This window comes from Aspergillus foveolatus (assembly GCF_047715535.1).
Source record: "Aspergillus foveolatus strain CBS 279.81 unplaced genomic scaffold BDW70scaffold_11, whole genome shotgun sequence".
Lineage (NCBI taxonomy): Eukaryota > Fungi > Ascomycota > Eurotiomycetes > Eurotiales > Aspergillaceae > Aspergillus > Aspergillus foveolatus.
In genome coordinates this window covers 293,554-309,585 of record NW_027396075.1, presented here as the reverse complement: position 1 = coordinate 309,585, position 16,032 = coordinate 293,554, and the positions used below count along the sequence as shown (strand labels likewise).

The 16,032-nt window shown below is 52.1% G+C and overlaps 8 protein-coding genes across 8 annotated transcripts; 5 read left to right on the top strand and 3 right to left on the bottom strand.

Moving 5' to 3' along the window:
- The first annotated feature begins 54 nt into the window (after positions 1-54).
- On the top strand, positions 55-1,838 carry BDW70DRAFT_131758 (uncharacterized protein). Its single transcript, XM_073736044.1, has 5 exons — positions 55-234; positions 284-753; positions 808-1,231; positions 1,287-1,360; positions 1,415-1,838. The coding sequence occupies exons 1-5, from the start codon at positions 88-90 to the stop codon at positions 1,494-1,496; spliced, it is 1,197 nt and encodes a 398-aa protein (XP_073598256.1). The 5' UTR covers positions 55-87; the 3' UTR covers positions 1,497-1,838.
- A 174-nt stretch (positions 1,839-2,012) lies between these two features.
- BDW70DRAFT_166038 (inorganic pyrophosphatase) lies at positions 2,013-3,205 on the bottom strand (the record flags this gene model as incomplete). The annotated part of the gene is made up of 3 exons (XM_073741890.1): positions 2,013-2,415; positions 2,492-2,963; positions 3,068-3,205. The coding sequence occupies 3 exons, from the start codon at positions 3,203-3,205 to the stop codon at positions 2,024-2,026; spliced, it is 1,002 nt and encodes a 333-aa protein (XP_073598255.1). The 3' UTR covers positions 2,013-2,023.
- An 881-nt stretch (positions 3,206-4,086) lies between these two features.
- BDW70DRAFT_12423 (uncharacterized protein) lies at positions 4,087-5,636 on the bottom strand. Its single transcript, XM_073734834.1, has 2 exons — positions 5,144-5,636; positions 4,087-5,057 (listed from the first exon to the last, which is right to left on the bottom strand). Exons 1-2 carry the CDS (start codon positions 5,405-5,407, stop codon positions 4,302-4,304), a joined length of 1,020 nt encoding a protein of 339 aa, XP_073598254.1. The 5' UTR covers positions 5,408-5,636; the 3' UTR covers positions 4,087-4,301.
- Positions 5,637-6,129: 493 nt separating this feature from the next.
- BDW70DRAFT_157865 (uncharacterized protein) lies at positions 6,130-6,502 on the top strand (the record flags this gene model as incomplete). The annotated part of the gene is made up of 2 exons (XM_073740428.1): positions 6,130-6,394; positions 6,444-6,502. 2 exons carry the CDS (start codon positions 6,130-6,132, stop codon positions 6,500-6,502), a joined length of 324 nt encoding a protein of 107 aa, XP_073598253.1.
- Positions 6,503-8,211: 1,709 nt separating this feature from the next.
- Positions 8,212-10,296, bottom strand: BDW70DRAFT_166035 (acyl--CoA ligase; the record flags this gene model as incomplete). The annotated part of the gene is made up of 4 exons (XM_073741889.1): positions 8,212-9,054; positions 9,122-9,603; positions 9,674-10,159; positions 10,215-10,296. 4 exons carry the CDS (start codon positions 10,294-10,296, stop codon positions 8,401-8,403), a joined length of 1,704 nt encoding a protein of 567 aa, XP_073598252.1. The 3' UTR covers positions 8,212-8,400.
- A 756-nt stretch (positions 10,297-11,052) lies between these two features.
- On the top strand, positions 11,053-12,038 carry BDW70DRAFT_131746 (uncharacterized protein). Its single transcript, XM_073736043.1, has one exon. It carries the CDS (start codon positions 11,187-11,189, stop codon positions 11,634-11,636), a length of 450 nt encoding a protein of 149 aa, XP_073598251.1. The 5' UTR covers positions 11,053-11,186; the 3' UTR covers positions 11,637-12,038.
- Positions 12,039-12,051: 13 nt separating this feature from the next.
- On the top strand, positions 12,052-14,608 carry BDW70DRAFT_12378 (MFS transporter). The gene is made up of 5 exons (XM_073734822.1): positions 12,052-12,658; positions 12,704-12,783; positions 12,826-13,101; positions 13,151-13,935; positions 13,990-14,608. Exons 1-5 carry the CDS (start codon positions 12,482-12,484, stop codon positions 14,163-14,165), a joined length of 1,494 nt encoding a protein of 497 aa, XP_073598250.1. The 5' UTR covers positions 12,052-12,481; the 3' UTR covers positions 14,166-14,608.
- A 513-nt stretch (positions 14,609-15,121) lies between these two features.
- Positions 15,122-15,876, top strand: BDW70DRAFT_131742 (uncharacterized protein). Its single transcript, XM_073736042.1, has 2 exons — positions 15,122-15,727; positions 15,783-15,876. The coding sequence occupies exon 1, from the start codon at positions 15,213-15,215 to the stop codon at positions 15,651-15,653; it is 441 nt and encodes a 146-aa protein (XP_073598249.1). The 5' UTR covers positions 15,122-15,212; the 3' UTR covers positions 15,654-15,727; positions 15,783-15,876.
- Positions 15,877-16,032: the final 156 nt, after the last annotated feature.

Sequence of the window (16,032 nt, the reverse complement as noted above, 5' to 3'; positions counted from 1 at the left end):
ACATATATATACAGGCTACAAAATACACTGCCAGCGCCAATTTCCGATTACTTTCAATTCAATTAGTACCGCCGACTCGGTTACACCATGGCCACCGCTCTCAAGAATATAATTGTCGTCGGCGGTTCCTACGTCGGAAAAACAACCGCCCAAGAGCTCGCCAGAGTCGTTCCCAATACACACCGCGTCCTCCTAATCGAGCCGCACAGCCACTTTCACCACCTTTTTGCTTTTGTACGCTCCTATTTCTCGTGTTCTTCCCGCTCTTACTGATGTAGACGAGCCCCGCTTCGCCATCCTCCCTGGCCATGAGCATAAAGCATTCATTCCATACACCAGCCTGTTCAGCTCAGCCCCCAATCCCACCGACCACGCTGTCGTCCAGGCTCGCGTCCTTTCCGTGCAGCCGCACCATGTAAACCTCGATCGCGAGTGGTATGGTTCAGGCAAGATCCCGTTTGAGTACCTTGTCGTCGCGACGGGGACGCGCCTCTCTGAGCCGGCCGGCATGCGAGATAACGACAAAGCATCATCAGTCGCCTATCTCCAGAAGCACCAGGAAGACATCAAGAAGTCAAACTCGATTCTAATAGCTGGTGGCGGCGCCGTGGGCGTCCAGATGGCAACGGACCTGAAGGAGTACTACCCAGCCAAAGAAGTCACTCTCGTGCAGTCACGCCCGCACCTCATGCCGCAATATCACCCGCGGTTGCACGAGCTGATCAAAAAGCGGTTTGACGAGTTGGGGATCAAGTGAGTACTCAGCTCCTCTCTACACACACGACCAATCATTAACGTGGCTATCAGGTTCATTACCGGCTCGCGTGTAAAAGTCCCACCGTCCGGCTTCCCACACACAACACCCTTCACTGTCCAGCTGACAGACGGCACGGTCCTCCCCTCGCAATACGATTTTGTCATCCTAGCAACAGGCCAGACGCCTAATAACGATCTCCTCTCTGACCTGCCCTCTTCATCGCCTTCCTCAGGACTTCTCAACCCCTCCAACGGGTTCGTCCGCATCCGCCCAACAATGCAGTTCCTCGACGATAAATACCCGCACCTCTTCGCAGTCGGCGACATCGCAGACACCGGGCTTCGCAAGGCCGCAAGACCTGGTGCTGCACAAGCAGCGACAGTGGTCAAGAACATTCTGGCCATGATTGAGGGGAGGCAACCGGTAGAGGAGTACCCGCGGGCGCCGGCGGGCATACATTTGACGTTGGGATTGGTATGTTCTCCCGTCTGTGAGAAGCTTTGTGTGATGTGCATACTAACGGAGGTAGAAATACAACGTCGTCTTCCGAAATCCGAACGAGGCGGAGGGGCAGATTGAACCGACGATTATCAAGCGAGACGAGTATGTGAATTCTGACCCTATCGTCTTGAATGCTTGTTTGCTAACCATACCCAGTGGCCGGGAGGATATGGGTGTCGAGGCGTGGTGGGAAAGGCTCGGAGTGGCCGTGAACGAACGCCAGCAGTATCATCTCTAGAGCATTGTAGACATACATGCCATTATTTTGCAAGATAAGATACCTACTTAGCATGCAAATATGCGAACTTATTGTGGCACAATTTGACGATGCAACGACCCTGGTAATTTCTGTCTCGACCGCGGATACCCGGTTGCGATTGACATTGAGTGCTATATGCTGCAGAATAACTGCTCTTATCGAGAACAATGGTGAGCTAGCAACTTGCTAGCTAGGCAGAAGAATAAAACACGGTTAGCGCCAGTCTAACCCAAACTTGCTGGCTCTAGGCATGAAGCTGGATCGGGTCCCTGACGCCTTCCTAGACTGTTAGGGTTAGAATCGGCTATGAGTAGTCTCAGCCCTAACTCCATCCCTACTCTCCTCATTTGACTGGCAGTAGAAGTCTCATCAAGACACTATATATACTCTAGCCCATTGTATAATCCTTCACCCATTTATATAATGTCTACTTAATAGTGAATGCCTCTCTTAGATTTTCTATCCATAAGGTCTATCCCAATCACGCCATTTCTCTTTCATTCTCTCTACCCAACTACATTCTCCTCAATAGGCCTACCCTCCTCATCCAGATAAAACCACTGTTCGAAGCGCTCCGGCTTTGCCTCAGCCGGACGCTCATCCGACACCGATGGCAGATCAAAATGTGCAGTAGCATTGTACCTCGACACGAAGCTGGCGGCGATATCCGGGCGGGAGGTCTGGTTGTAGTTGATCTCGTTCGAGTCGACGGTCCCGCTGACCAGGTCGAGCCAGTAGCCGTGGCTTTGCTGCACGACGGATGCTGCAAAGGTCGCGTTGACGTAGGTGTTGTTGACGATGGGGATGAGCGAGTCGCCGCGTGCGACCTTGTAGGTGGTGAACCAGTTACGGTAGGAAGCGATCAGGCCGGGACGGTACTTTTCGACATCTTTGAAGTCTGCTCGGAATCATGCCAGCATCAGTTGCTTTGTTCTGGGTAGTGGAGGTGTATAAAAAAAAGGATTCCTCCTTACCATCCACCAGCCCGGCAATCGGATCCCTCACATCAATGCCTAGAACCTTCCAGTCCGTCTCGCCGCCATCATTCAGCGCCAGCGCGCCCAAGATCTTAACCTGCTTCACCTGCCCCGTAAAGCCCTGATCCTGGCCGATATCGAACAGATCGACGGGGTCATTATCGCCCGGCTCGTTGGTGAAGTCATGCTTGAAGTTAGGGCTCTCCCAGGTCTGCGGGATGGACCCGTACAAGAACGGGTACGACTTGTGCGGCCAGACACTCTCGACGTAGCGTGGGGAGCCGTCGCGTTCATCGTGAAAAATTGGATTGAGCGACTCCGACCGGCGGATCTCGATCTTCCCGTCTGTATTACGGGGGATCTCAACGACGAAGTTGATGATTTGCCTGTTTGCGGGGTGCGGGTAGAGCGGGACGTCGTGCCAGAAGGAGATGGGTTGCTTGTTGTGTTCGAGCCAGATGCGCCAGTCCTGGGTTGTGTCAGAGTTATTCTATTTCAGTTTTCTTTATTTTCTTATTTTCATTTTCATTTTTATTTTTCTTTCCCCCGAGAATGGTTGGAGACTGCACGTACCAGCGTGTTGCGGGCGCCAACGGTTCTCAGGCTGAGGGCGTTGTAGTCGAAAGATAAGGTCGCATTGGAGGCGGATGTCAAGGCAGGCAGTATAGCCAAGATGGAGACGCAAAAGGGAAGTTTGCTGAGCATGACCATGACGGCGATGGACCTACACTGTAAGTAGGGGTGAGGTAAATATGCAGTTTTAGGAGGATAGACGTGTTGTTTATACCTTACCCACCCGCCTCACGAACGGCGCAAGGATCGTCCATGACGCCACGCCAGGGGTTCCTCTATCGAGGTCGTAATTCTGGAAGCTCTCAAATCGCTCGACGTTCTTCAGGTTGGAGCCCAGGTCATGGCAACAACCGTATAGACTCGCTGCTTGGCGTTCACAGGCCAAGCCGCTACGCCGGCAAATTGAGGATCGCGCACAAATCAGAGCGCTGCACTTTACAACGTGGCCAGGATCCAGCCGGCCGTGCCATACTCAAGAGTACTACTCATAGTCAGGTCATTGTTGTGAGACTGATCTCCACTAAAAGAACTAACATTATCTTTCGCTCTGCATCTGGGGGGCTGTTGGTATGGTTGGGCGGGAGACTAGCATTATGATTCATTTAGGATGGAGTCTGTATTATACTCTAGGCATTGGATGAGTTAGGGCTATCGTGCCAATGACAGTCTCTGCAAAGTGTGGCTGGAACTCAAAAGCCTAACAGCTGCTACACCTAGGTAGTTCCACGGAGTAGTACTCCGTATGGAGACATCTCCAGCATCGAATCTCGGATACGCATTCAGGAACGCGGTTGATGGGTACATTATGATACGCCGGCCATTTTTCCTCTTTCAAGGTCTAGCCTTCCTATTCATCCTCGTCGCAACATCAGACCGTGCTTGACAGCTGGGAAAGTATGCTAAGTTGAGGGTCTAGGGCTTGAAATGGATTGGTTGCTGCTGTGGGCTGCATCTAGGTGTCTTCGTAGTCTAAACTGGTTCCAACAGGTCAGATGGGCGACGAGGGCGGAAGGGAATCAAACGTAGAAAAGGATGAAAACAAAACGGGGAGTGAGATGAGGGCAAGAAGAAAGACATTGGATAAGAAAAGGGGATATATGGAATCATGCATCCACTAGACTTTTCTTTACACAATGCCCAGGTCCCCCATCTCGAGGCAGGAACGGGGCGGGCTAGAAAATGAGAATGCAGAAAGAGAACAAGTACAAGATAAGACGAGATCATAGATAACAGGTCACTGCCGTTCTTCCGACTTGACGCCGCTCATCTCCTCATCTCCGTCATCACTGTCACTGCCACTGTCATCGTCCTGGTCGTATTCCTGCGCGGCGGTCTGTCCTTGAGGACGGCCTCTCAGGCAGGGGTTATTCGAAGTCTCGTAGAAGAAGAGCCTCCCTTTCAACGCATGGTTCTCGCTCCGCAGGCTCTCGATATAGCTCAGGGCGCTGTCTATGATTGTCGCTTTCGGTGAGGTATACTGCCGGCGTGCAGAAGACGACGACGAGGAAGAAAAGGTAGTATTCCCTTTCCTCGACCCCGACGAGGACGGCGATGACCGTGGCGAGGGGCAAGGCGAACACGAGTACGGCTCGGTCCCCTTGTTGACGATGGTCTCCAGCAGATGGAACTTTCTGTTGAGGTTCTCGCGGTACCGCTTCTCAACAACGTTATGGGATGCCCGTCGATTCTGGTGCTTCAGCTTCTGAGTGCGTTCGCGCTCGAGGTCACGCACGTTGAGGGACGGGGCTGAGCTTCGACGGGGACCTAGGTCCGCCCGTGGAGGAAATAAGTTGCTTTCTAGCCCTGGCTTTTCCAACGGGACGGTGCTGAAGGGATATGAGAGTGGCGGGCGCGGTTGGGCCCCGATCTGGAGGGAGTTGGCATCGAACTTAAGGTCCGGCACGGCGGTCGAGGCCTCTGGCTCTTCGGTGGAGGTGTCGAGGTAGGGTCGAAAGTGGGAATTAAGGAGGTCATTGTTCGGTAATGAGGACTGGCCTAGCAGTTACTAAAGGGTACTCTTTCCTACCGAGATACCGAGAAGGGGAAAGAGGAGGAAGAGAGGAGGAGACGGCTTACATCGGGGAATGTCCCGTCAAAGCCGAGGAACTCATAAGAGCTCCCGATAGCGTCTGCTGGCGGTGCACTGCCCACAAAAGAAAACAACGACATGGCGCCCTGCGAAGACGGCGGCCAGCAGTCAACAGTCCCCGGGAAGGCCGAGACGGCCGGTTTGGTGATGGGTTGCGGAGGGCCCCTGGGGACGTGCGGGAGGGGATAGTCTGTGGGATCGGCGTTGGCAGGTAATGGAGTAGGGAAGGACGAGGTCGTAGCCTGAGTCATCTCGGTTTTAGTCTAAAAATCATGGAGAGGCGAGTGCGGCCACAGTGAAGACAGGCTAGAAGAAGAATGCTGGTCGATCGATGTCTGTGCCAACATCTTCATAGCTGTCCCGGCCCAGATATAAGTATGCCATAAATTACCAAAACCAGGAAGCCTGACCTAAGTTAAGAGCATATTACGGAAATGGTTACTGGCTGGATATTTCGGAGGTTGCCGATTGGGTTGGAGTCCGGCCAATATAGCGGTCATAGTGTTTTAATAGCAATCGAGGGGTCCCTGGGGTGGACTGGGTGGTTGTAGGGGAGGAAGGGCGGTCCATGAAAAGCTTAACAAAGCTTCAAGAGTGGGTATCATCATCAGTGGTGGGAAGAATGGGCCGGTCACTGGAGATGTTGCATCCTCATCTATGGCAACGGGATCGGAGCCGTCCAGGTCCAGAACTAATAGGCTGGAAGCCATCAGAGTTTTGGCAATGACCTCCGACTCAAGCCTTTTGAGTAGATGACTTGGTCGAGAGCTTGGGCTATTTGGCAGCCCACAGCTGTCACCGGTTTGACAGGCCGGGAAACTTGGAACCTCGCTGGACGGCGATGGTGCTTCTGGTACCTTTCTAGCAGCTTCGCGGATGCGAGCTCCTTCCTGGCCAGGTATAAGACAGACTGCAGGAGGTATAGTAGTGAGTCTATGGTTTCTTTCACATGTCCGCCAAGGCAGTTTGCACAATGCTCCTTCCTCAACGAGATTGCCAGTCCAGGCCGTCTGAGGTAGACGGCTTGCTGGATGAGGAAGAGAGCCAGCTGAGACAGCACCATTCCTTGCCTCGAACTCTGACGCACAGCGAGGTCAAGGAGCCCTCGTCAGCGCCTGGGATCGGCGCCTTGACGCCGAGAGGCGACTCGAGACACTCCAAGACCGTACGATTTGCCTTGGGCAGCAAGTCCATCCAGTATTTCAATCCCACCGAAAGACCTTCCCTGGTGCAGAAATGTAAGCCCGCTCGATTTATGGGTACGGGCTCCGTCCGCTGACGATGCAGTACCATCCTATGTCGACGAGCCACCTTTAGACAATAGCCAGCATTGCCAGGACGAGTGATGGAGAACTGAGTTGATATCTGGCATGTTGCAAGCAATGTATTTCCGCCTGCATTATTGAGTAAATCCAGTAACCTTAGTGTCCTTTTTTCCTTTTTCCTTTTACAATTTTTTTCTTTTTCCTTTTTTTTTTCCTTAGCGCCGCGCAAGAAAAGATGTATTTGGATGGCGAATCGACGTCACCAGTCTCCTTTCGCGCCTGCGGGAAGGTCAAAAGGACAATTGCCCTTGAACTCCTCTGACCCAAGGATTGCGATTGCGAGTAGTTCTAGCCAACGTCTGGTTCAGCTGCAGAAGGCTCTTTTTTCATTCGAGTAGTCGTCCCTCTGGTACGGCAGCCCGGCCGACGAGGTGCACCTCGCCTCCTCGTACACGAAGCTAAAGAGAAAAAGCCCGTCACCCTACATGGTTGGATCGATATCGCCGAAAAGATGCTCTAGCCTTCATCCTTCGTCTCGACGAGACTCTTACGGCCCACCGCACCCTTTAGGAGACGGAGACGGCCGTCGCCGTTTCTGTCCCCCAAGCACGCTGTAGACAAGAGCCAGAATCAAAGTAGCGACTGTTGACGAGGCGAAATATGTACTCAGTCCCAAGTATTCCACTAAGGTCTCTCCATCTGGCTCCATAGACAATTCTTGAGTGATGTATAATCATTGCACTGGGCCGTTTCCATGAAGCAGTCAGCGAGACCAGGAGTTTATGCATTGAAATGAATTTGTGCATCATATAAAGCCTTGAATAGTCTTCGTTATTCGCCCCAAATGCTCGTATCGCCTCCCACAGTTGCAAATGTGCAACTGTCCACCTGGTCCGACCTTGCCATCTGCATTCCAGTCTACTCCATACACCAGTTCACTCCCCGGCATCTAATTCCATCCCAGCTGGAGCTCAGCTGCAGCTGAGCTCCAGCTGAGCTATCAACGGACCGGGTCCCACTAGGATAACGGCGTTCCGAGAGGTTACACTTGAGGCTGCACCGTTGACAGCCCGGGCTCCTGTTCCGGTCTGTATCTTGGTTGTCCTCGTGACGCATCCCAGGCACGATAACCATATGGTCTATGGTCTCCAGCGTGCTCTACCAGGGAACGAGTGCCCGGAACATGAAAGCTCCGGGGGTGCTGCATAATCCAGTCCGATCGGTCACCAAACCCGTATCTGAAGAAGGCTGACTGATCAAGACCGGCTGCGTATGCCGCATCTCGATATGGTCTTTGAAGGAGGGCATCCGTTTCCGAGGCCGAGGCGCACTAGTTTTGCAGCTCGCATTGTCTGCGCATCATTGATTTCGCAAGATTTCGCAAGTTGATGGACCGAGAGCCGGAAGGTAGTTCTGGGACCATACAAGTCCGCCACTTTGGACACTATCACGAAACGGAGCACTATTTATCTCTTATGCAGGTTCCCGGCCGAGAGAAAATGCCCGGCCGAGTGCACCTCACACCGTACAGCGCATCATCAACAGCATCAAGAGACGAGACGCCGAACGCACTCGTGACGTATCAGACATTGACATCTTGACGGGGAAAGGATGAGTGATTTTCGTGACCGGCCGACCTACTGCTCTTCGAGGCGACTGTGGCCCAAGCCCAGCGGTCCCCTACTCAGCGTGGTTCCCTCCTCAACCGACTATAGAGACGGCACGCACAGCCGCAACTAGACAACGCCAGTGCACGCATCCCAGCCAGGCGGCGGACTCTACTACCGACCTCAGAAGGCATAGAAGTTCCAGAAGTTCGCACCTGTTGCTCTATTCTATCCTATCCTTTATCTTCACCGATCTATACATCTCTCTATTTAAATACACTTCAATACACTTCAAATACACGGAGAGCTGGGGATAGAGCATTGCAATTATTGCTCTTAACGAGAAATGCCTAGTAGGCGCGAGTACCATGCCTACAGCTTCGCCCGATACCGTGCATACTCTGGCGCAAGGATCTGTTTTCCCTGATCCAGGGTCCCAACACGATCCCTCAATGCCCTCTTGAGTATTTTCCCGGACGGGCTCTTTGGTACTTGCTCGATCCAGATCACGCCCCCTCGCAGGTGCTTATAGTGCACCACCTTCCCCCTCAGGTACTCCATAACCGACAGCGCCGCACTCTCGCGCTCCCGCTCCGCCATACTTTCGTTTTCTACCAGGTAAGCCAACGGCACTTCCGAGTGCATCTCCTCATTCCAGACCCCAATCACAGCAACGTCCCGAACGGCCGGATGCTCTATCAGGATATGCTCCAGCTCCGTCGGTGCAATCTGGAATCCCTTGAATTTGATCATGTCCTTGGCGCGGTCGGTGATGTGCAGGTTCCCCATCGCGTCTTCGTACCCGATATCGCCGGTCTTGAACCACTTGCTTGCAGTTAAACAGGCGTCTGTGGAGGCGCGGTCGTTCATGTACCCGGTGAAAACTGTCGGACCGCGGATCCAGAGCTCGCCTTCTTCTTTGACGGCGGCTCTCTTAGACAGGTCGTTGTTGAGAACGATCCTGGCTTCAAGGCCCGGGAGAACGGGGCCGTTGGAGCCGATGGCCGTGTTCCAAGTGTCCCACCGCTGGTGGAATCAGTATTTAATGGATTCAGATTGGGCGAGGAAGGGGATTGCGGATGGACGGGCTAACCTGGATGTGTGAGACGGAGGTTGTCTCGGAGAGCCCGTATGCCTGTCGGATGGGGACCTTCCAGCGGTTGTAGGTTTCTCGGATGAGGGCTTCGCCGAGAGGTGCTCCTCCGGAAGTGAGCATGCGTAGTGAAGATAGATCTCGTTTGTCGATATAGGGATTCTTTGCTAGATGGAGGACAATTGGCGGGGCTACATAGGCGTGCGCGATGGAATGTTCCCGGATGAGCTTGCAGAATCTCTGCAGGTCGAACTTGTCCATGAAGACCGTTGTCGTGCCGAGCCAGACCGGCAGGTGTACGAGGCAGATCAGGCCTAGAGAATCAGTACTTGTGCGACTTGTCCCGGATGGGCTCGTACCGTAAATATGATACGTCGGGAGGACGGCCAATGTCCGGTCCTTCTTCCAGTGGACATGGGGGCTCTCTATCGCCGCCTGGAGCACGACACCTGCGACAACGTTCCGGTGCGAGACCATGACGCCTGGTTGGCAAGGGTCAGTAATCGATCGTCAGGACAGCCTCAGGAACTGTATCTAATAGGATGTCTCCACCTTTAGGAAGTCCCGTAGTTCCAGACGAGTAAACCAAGAAGGCAATATCATCAGGCTCGATATGAACAGGCCCAACAGACTCCGAAGGCGCAGAACTCATAAACTGGACCGTTGTCGTCGCGCCGCCCGGGTTCGTTGCACCCAATACCAAGACCCGGTCATAGGCAAGACCAGCCCGCTTAGCTGCTTCCAATGCCGTGCCTAAACAGCTCGGGTGAACCACCATTCCCTTCGCCTGACTGCGCTCCAACTGCAGCTGAAGCTCGCGTGCAGAGAGACTTGGGTTCACTGGCGCAACAATTCCGCCTGTATAATGACACCCCCAAGTGACACCCGGTGCTTCGATGCAATTGGGAGACATCAGAGCCAGCACATCGCCCTTTTTGAAACCCCATTTCGTCTTCATGGCACTGCCGAACCTTGCCGACTGTGTGCGGAGATCGTTGTACGTATATGAGGCCTTTGATGCGCCATCCTGGAAGATTACTTGTGAGTGTTAGTAGGAACACAAATGCCGTATGTGGTGAAACGGGGAAGATACCGTGACTTCCTAGAAAGGAAGGGTCTCGGCGCTCGAAGAGGAGCTGCCAGATGCCGACTTGAGGGACTGGTGTCTGCTGCATGGTGCTCGATGACAAAGTCGAAGTGTTTTGTCAGTCCATCCTGCTGGACTTAAGTGTTGAATGAGGGGGAGAAAGCCCTTGGGGAACTTCCCCGCATCCAGTATCCCACTCTCGGTTGCTCGCTCAAAGCCGAGGAACAGTCGTTTTCCACCCACTCTGCCCCATTTTTGGAGGCTATCAAGTCTTGTTTTCCTTCTAAACTGACTAATCAGTCTCAAAATAACACTGGAGTTATTTGAAACCCAGGTACCTGTGGCTATGCATTGCTTACTAGAGGGTACTAGTAGATTGCCTCTGTGCACCAGCACCAGACCCTGCATTGTCGATCATCACCTGACTTGGCTTCTCTGCGGAGAATCTGGAGAATTAACACTCAACTTTCTCAACTTCTTCACTTTCCTCGAGTTACCTTCGATTCATCAGATCATGAAATGGCTCACTCCGTCAATGGAGTGCCCGACTGGCCGCTGCCCAAAACCGATCTGAGAGGCGTGATGGTTCGCAGTGACCAGATTTACGAGAACGACAGATGAACGGACCTCTGTATCCAACTCATTCTCGTATGTTTGCCTATAACTTAGCAATGTCTACCGCTCACATTGGACAATGGTATACGCATTAGGTATTCGCTGGATACGCTGGAAATGACAGTCGGGGACCGAGACAATTCTCCCCGACCAGCAGTCTAAGTGCCTTAATAAGGTGGACTGCCCTGATTGCGGATACGGAGTTTTTGGCAAATCTAGCGCACAAACTCATTTCTATACGGCGGTCTTAACTGCTGATTCGCTGATCGTGATTTAGCCTTTGAAGCTCTTGGTGCCACGAAGAGGAGATCAAGGACACTCGGGCAGCGATCTTTGCAACCAGAGGCACCGGTCTGGTGTTTCATGAATTCCCGAGCACTGGTGCTCGATTTCTACCGACTTTATCACGAAGGATTCAGTGCCGGTTGCTCTGGTCAGGGTGATGCCGCCAATTGTCGGATTTGCGTCATCTCGGTCATAAGCGGTGGAGTATACCGAAATTTGGCGGAAGTGCATCATGGTTCGTCTCCTTACCTGATTTACGTACTCTTCAATATCAACCGGAATGCACCGCAGACTTCTTCATCTGGGGATTTCTTCCCTCTACGCAAGCCGATCAAGTGCCTTTTCACATATTGGCGAGCTGGCGGCTTGCCGCAATGTAACACAGGCGTTCTCCGTATCAAAAATGGCCATTGCCTGGGCTTCTCTATCATCATGCATACTGGCTTTCCAAAATTTTATGACCCGATCTGCTCTTGGTATGTCTCCACATATGTAGCCCCTATGATTTTGCTAATCGAATACGGTTGAGATATAGGATCGATCGCTTGAGAACTTTCTTGACAACAGAATCACATCCAGTCTAGATGAGCGTCGAAGGACCAAGTTGGGCGTTAGCGCAGCCCTAGAAGTTAGATGGAGAAGTCATGTCAGCAGAGCTGGGCTTATCTGACGCAATATGCCAGCGTATGGCACGGGTGGGTGGATTCGAGCTGTCAAACAAACGGCCCTGATAAGACTGATACCGTCTATCAGGGCTATCTGCCTCCCGCGGAAGTGGCCCAGGCGTTGAGATCGTCGTCCTCCTCGACAGCCAATAAGAGCGTTCACGTTTATCTTTTACCATGTCAGCCCTTACATCTTCATCCCCTTGGCTTCGTCTATCTATAAGATGATTCGGCCTCGCATGCTCTGCTACGCCGCGGAGTTCTTCTGCCCGTTCCACAGAGCTTATCAGGTTGATCAAGCTCTTGCATAGATGAATTTTCCTTCCTGCGTGAACGATGCATCAAACTACCCCCGGCCTGGACCACGTTCTTCCTGTGCACATGGGCGCCATGAAATGGGAATCGGCCTGCAGCAGTGAACGCAGCTTCGCGAAAGTTTGACCGTTGTAGTGACAACTATTTCTCGGCAGAGATCGGACAACTGCAATATATCCTTCTTCCGCGGGCTCCGACTTCTTCTCACATCTCCAGCTTGCTTGGCGAGTGAATATTTCCTAGGACTTGAAATTGAAGATGAACTCTGACGCCACTGGCAAGTCCAGAGTGCATCAATTTGGGACGGGTAATTGATATAAAGACCTCTGGTCTCCACTGCTGTCCACTTGCTCCCCATCAGCACCAACACCATCTCCACGTATATCTGAAGCAATGAAACCCACTCAAGTGCTTCGCCTGGCGGTTGCCGCTCCGGACGTGAATCCTCAGACGCGGAAGGCCCGGTCAATCCCGGTTCTCAACCCTTTTGATCTTTATGGAAGGGTCTTCTTCTTCTCATGGATCGGATTCCTGGTTGCATTCCTTTCCTGGTATGCGTTTCCGCCTTTGGTAAGTAGATCTTTGACCTCGTAGATCTGCTGCTAACGTTCCTAGCTGAGCGTCACTATCAAGAAAGACCTGCACATGTCTCAGGACGATGTTGCCAATTCCAATATCGTTGCCCTCTTGGGAACGTACGTCTCCCCAACCCATTGTCGGACGTAGCTAAGAGTTAGTTTCGTGATGCGGTTCATTGCTGGTCCGCTGTGTGATCGTTTCGGCCCTCGGCTGGTTTTTGTCGGACTGTTGATCTGCGGTGCTGTTCCCACGGCCATGGCGGGCCTCGTCACAACTCCTCAAGGACTGATTGCTTTGCGATTCTTCGTCGGCATTCTCGGCGCAACCTTTGTCCCGTGCCAGGTATGGTGCACGGGATTCTTCGATAAGAACATTGTTGGTACTGCCAACTCCTTGGCTGGGGGCTTTGGCAATGCAGGCGGCGGTATCACCTAGTAAGATCTCCAGCTCAATTACAGGGAAGCCCGCACACTCACAAACTAGTTTTGTCATGCCGGCTATCTACGACTCCTTCGTCCACGACCGCGGCCTAATCCCGCACAAAGCCTGGCGAGTCTCCTACATCGTCCCCTTCATCATCATCATCTCCATTGCCTTAGCCATGCTCTTCACGTGCCCTGACACACCCACGGGCAAATGGGCGGACCGCGAGAAAACCAGGGGGCAAAGCATTGTCGACCTCAGTTCAACGCCCAATGAATCCAGCGCCAACAGTATCAACATCTCCAGCGACGAGAAAAAGGCTGTTCGTCCAGAAGTCACCGACTCAGAGGCTCAAGTTCATGTGCGCCCGGGACAGATTGAGAGTACCGACGCTGTGATCGAAGCCCCCACGATAAAACGCTACCTCTCCATCGCACTAGACCCGTCCGCCCTTGCCGTCGCAGTTCCCTACGCCTGCTCCTTCGGTGCCGAACTTGCCATCAACTCCATCCTAGGCGCGTACTATCTCCTCAACTTCCCACATCTCGGGCAGACCCAATCGGGCCGCTGGGCGTCCATGTTCGGCCTTGTCAATGTCGTCTTCAGACCCATGGGTGGGTTCATCGCGGATTTAATCTACGCGCGGACAAACTCCGTTTGGGCAAAAAAGATGTGGCTTGTCGTGTTGGGGCTCGCTATGTCCGGCATGGCCATTCTGATCGGCTTCCTGGATCCGCATCGGGAAAGCGTCATGTTTGGTCTTGTCGTACTTATGGCGTTTTTCATTGCAGCGAGTAATGGGGCGAATTTCGCTATTGTCCCGCACGTACATCCGTCCGCTAATGGTATGATACCCCCCCTTGTGTCAACTTAATTCGTTTGACTAATAGAGCGCGCAGGAATCGTCTCCGGTATTGTCGGTGGGATGGGCAACTTCGGCGGCATTATCTTCGCCATTGTCTTTCGATACAACGGAACGCAGTATCATCGTTCGCTGTGGATTATCGGGTTCATTATCCTTGGCTGCACCCTGTTCCTTAGCTGGGTTAGACCTGTTCCTAAACAGAACCACTAGACGCCATCTTTAAGCCTCGCGTATATTATCCTCATTGGCTGCAGTTACAATGCTACTCAAAATTTGAAATGTGTGAGCAGGTCTTCTCTCTTTTTCCGGGTGTATTCCCAGCGTCATCCCATACTTTGTCCCCCTACATTGTTAGACACACCACCGGGAGAATACGTATATGTACCTTTACAATATCCCCGTTTGTTCGCTCGGCTTCAGACTCGGGCGTCCAATGGCAAATCAATGAACCAAGTGGCCTAGGACCACAGGTGCTGGTTTTGCTATACGCCTATTGATTTCTCAGAGCAATTAAGAGCTTTATCTAGACTTGTTGAACATCCGTCAACTGCTGGGCTGGATGTGTATGTAGTTGTCCATGTCAGGTTGAGGCATCGAATCCGGTGAGAGGGCTAGGTGTTCAATTCAGACCGACTGTTGATAATGATTATAATTCGCACATGGGGACTTTGATTGAGCATTGTATGCATGATTCCACTTTTCGCTGTATGGTCCTTAAATACTAGGTGGGTTGCATGATGGTTACAGGTACGACGTCGTCGCCTTGACGGGTTTGGCCGTTCTACAGGAGAATATACGATTCTATGACGGATTATGAACGGCAATACTCCTATCTCAGATGAAAGACAAGCATACGGTAGGCAGGCGTCTTCTAGAGATATCTTCTCTTCCAGGTGGCTGCGTTGATGTAGCGAATTAGGGCTTGACCTCAGGTTGACCTTTTCTCCCACAGCTCGGCAGTCCGTCAGGATCATCGCTTCTAGAACGTCCATCTGAAATCATCCTGCATACCCCTCATTATCTCATCCAATATTCGTCGCCAATCAATAGCGATCTTCTCCTTCATGATGTTGGCTGTCTCTTGATATCATATCTCGGTCATTCATGACATCACCCGACTCTTAAGGTACACACCCTTATACATATAAATCCCCATCCTGCCTCCCTGATTACATTCAATTACATTCAATCACGAATCCAATCAGTGTGTCTATACTATTATCCCGTTAATCTTAACCCAGTTAAAATACTGTCAATATGTCTTCCCCTCACCAAGGCGGCTCTCTCTCCGACATGGCGCCAAGCGGCACCAGGATTCCCAACGATGCAGGCCGCATGAACACCATCCCATCAGTCCCACGCGACGATCAAAAAGCCGAAGATGACTCCTTTGATTATTCGGGACAGGGTCAGCCGTCTCTTGCTTTTGCCGCAGATAACTACACCGACCTCCCGCGGAGCACGAAAGACATGGGCTTTACCGGTGAAGTCATGACTGGCACAGGGAACACGTTCCCAGCCCAGGCTGAGAACGAAGGTAATGAAATTGGGGCCAATTGGCCAGGTGCTAAAGGCCAGACAAGAAGTTTGAAGAGGGCGAATAAGAATAGGGGGGGGTTTGACTTGCAGGCCGGAGAAGATGAAGATGCAGGGCAGTATATTGGGGAACATGAGGGAAGGAATGTGGGGGATTTTTAGCTGAAGAAATTCACTTTGATGGGGGATAGTGTATGATAAGATATTGTATTTTTATGAGGTTCGATAAATTGATTCTACAAATTTAACATTGTCAGATTGACATTCAGGCCTGCTGCACAGACAACCAACCTGTTACCGAAAGGATCTCTTAGAGCATTCGATATAATAATTCTATTTTAGCACGCACGAGATTCACCAATATCGAGCTCCATACACCCAGATGCTTTGCTCCTAGTGAATGTTGTGATGGCATATGTCGGGGATACCATAGCCGGGAGCTGATAGCTAGCTGGTCACGTGACCCGCAAGATGTATCGAACTTCCCACTCAGCCAAAAAGGGCTAACCCTTCTTGGAGAGCTAAGTTCTGACTAATATAC

What these genes read in the sequence shown, in the direction of transcription:
- BDW70DRAFT_131758 (XM_073736044.1), top strand. Translation starts at nt 88, where the DNA reads ATGGCCACCGCTCTCAAGAATATAATTGTCGTCGGCGGTTCCTACGTC. An exon ending in TTTGACGAGTTGGGGATCAA is followed by an intron (nt 754 to 807) that starts GTGAGTACTCAG and finishes CGTGGCTATCAG; the next exon opens with GTTCATTACCGGCTCGCGTG. An exon ending in ACGATTATCAAGCGAGACGA is followed by an intron (nt 1,361 to 1,414) that starts GTATGTGAATTC and finishes AACCATACCCAG; the next exon opens with TGGCCGGGAGGATATGGGTG.
- BDW70DRAFT_12423 (XM_073734834.1), bottom strand. Translation starts at nt 5,407, where the DNA reads ATGACTCAGGCTACGACCTCGTCCTTCCCTACTCCATTACCTGCCAAC. An exon ending in TTGACGGGACATTCCCCGAT is followed by an intron (nt 5,058 to 5,143) that starts GTAAGCCGTCTC and finishes CTGCTAGGCCAG; the next exon opens with TCCTCATTACCGAACAATGA.
- BDW70DRAFT_131746 (XM_073736043.1), top strand. Translation starts at nt 11,187, where the DNA reads ATGAATTCCCGAGCACTGGTGCTCGATTTCTACCGACTTTATCACGAA.
- BDW70DRAFT_12378 (XM_073734822.1), top strand. Translation starts at nt 12,482, where the DNA reads ATGAAACCCACTCAAGTGCTTCGCCTGGCGGTTGCCGCTCCGGACGTG. An exon ending in GGTATGCGTTTCCGCCTTTG is followed by an intron (nt 12,659 to 12,703) that starts GTAAGTAGATCT and finishes TAACGTTCCTAG; the next exon opens with CTGAGCGTCACTATCAAGAA. An exon ending in GCAGGCGGCGGTATCACCTA is followed by an intron (nt 13,102 to 13,150) that starts GTAAGATCTCCA and finishes CTCACAAACTAG; the next exon opens with TTTTGTCATGCCGGCTATCT.
- BDW70DRAFT_131742 (XM_073736042.1), top strand. Translation starts at nt 15,213, where the DNA reads ATGTCTTCCCCTCACCAAGGCGGCTCTCTCTCCGACATGGCGCCAAGC.